We start from the raw sequence: 1,322 nt of genomic DNA on the forward strand, positions 1-1,322 counted from the left end.
GTAATCTGTTGTGACCAGCAAGAATCTGACATTGCCAGGAGCGGGTGGTAGGGGTCCTACAATGTCAGTTCCCCATTGGGCAAATGGCCATGGGCTGGCCAATGGGTGTAGTTCTGTTGTTGGAGCATGGATAAGTGGAGCAAATCGTTGATAGTTTTTGCACTTGCAGGCAAAAACTTGCGCATCCTTTTGCATATAAGATCAAAAATATCATTGTCTTAGGATCTTGAGAGCTAGAGTTCTGCCCCCAGTATGGTTTCCACAAATTCCTTCATGAACATTTCGCATAATCTGTTTAGCGAGATCTGGGGAGAGGCATCAGAGATGAATCTTTGTACAGATTGTCTCTTACGAGGGTGAATCTTTGTATCTTTGCAAGTAGACGCCTTGCCATACTCTTATCTTCAGGGAGTGCCCCTTCTTTGAGGTAGGACTTATATGGATCCATCCAAGTTGGAGTAATAGTGGGAACTACACAAATTGTTGTAACCGGGACCTGAATGCTAGGTTTCTCCTGGAACTCGATAGGGATTGAACGAGACTCGCCGTTGCCCAATATTGAGGCAACATATGCCAAATCATCTGCATGTCTATTGGCTGACTGGGGCAGCTGATAGAACTGAATGTTCTCAAACTTGCTCTGAAGGCCCCTTACCAGTTCAAGGTATTTTGCCATTGGTTCATACCTGGCCTCGTATCCCTCATCGACTTGAAAGACAACCAGCTGTGAGTCACTAAAAACTGTGAGGTGTGTCAGTCCCAGATTGGGAGCCATTGTGAGGACAACAAGAGTGGCTTCATATTCTGCCACATTGTTGGAAGCATTCCAACCTAAACGGATGGATTTCTCCAATCGCATATTGTCAGGAGTGACTAACATAGCTCCAATTCCTGCGCTTTTGTCATTCAAAAATCAATCCACAAACAACCGCCACCTGGAGCTTGGCTCCCAGGGATCTAGATGATTTTCTGGAGATTCAAGTTGGTCGCGATCATCTGAACTGGAGGTAGTTGAGTCGTACCCGGTGTAGGTTATTGGGAAATCTCCCAAGAATTCTGCTAGTGCTTGACCCTTCTCTGAGATTCTGGGGATGTAGATAATATCATATTCTAACAGTTGCACAGGCCATTTTGCTAGCTTCCCTGACCTATTCGATCTTTCTAGAATTGACTGCACTGGAACTCTGTGATTACTCTAATAGTGTGGAACTAGAAGTATAGTCGCAACTTCTCTACTGCAAAAACAAGTGCTAGAGTGACTCATTCAAGTTTTGGGTACCTTGTTTTTGCTGGAAGATGCGTGCTGCTTAAGAAATAGACAG

General features: G+C 44.7%; 1 protein-coding gene across 1 annotated transcript; it reads right to left on the reverse strand.

Moving 5' to 3' along the window:
- Positions 1-295: 295 nt before the first annotated feature.
- LOC147493640 (uncharacterized) lies at positions 296-859 on the reverse strand. The gene has a single exon (XM_086567888.1). The coding sequence runs from the start codon at positions 857-859 to the stop codon at positions 296-298; it is 564 nt and encodes a 187-aa protein (XP_086424014.1).
- Positions 860-1,322: the final 463 nt, after the last annotated feature.

The sequence above is a fragment of the Coptis chinensis genome, chromosome 6 (genome assembly GCF_015680905.1).
Source record: "Coptis chinensis isolate HL-2020 chromosome 6, ASM1568090v1, whole genome shotgun sequence".
NCBI classification, from domain to species: domain Eukaryota; kingdom Viridiplantae; phylum Streptophyta; class Magnoliopsida; order Ranunculales; family Ranunculaceae; genus Coptis; species Coptis chinensis.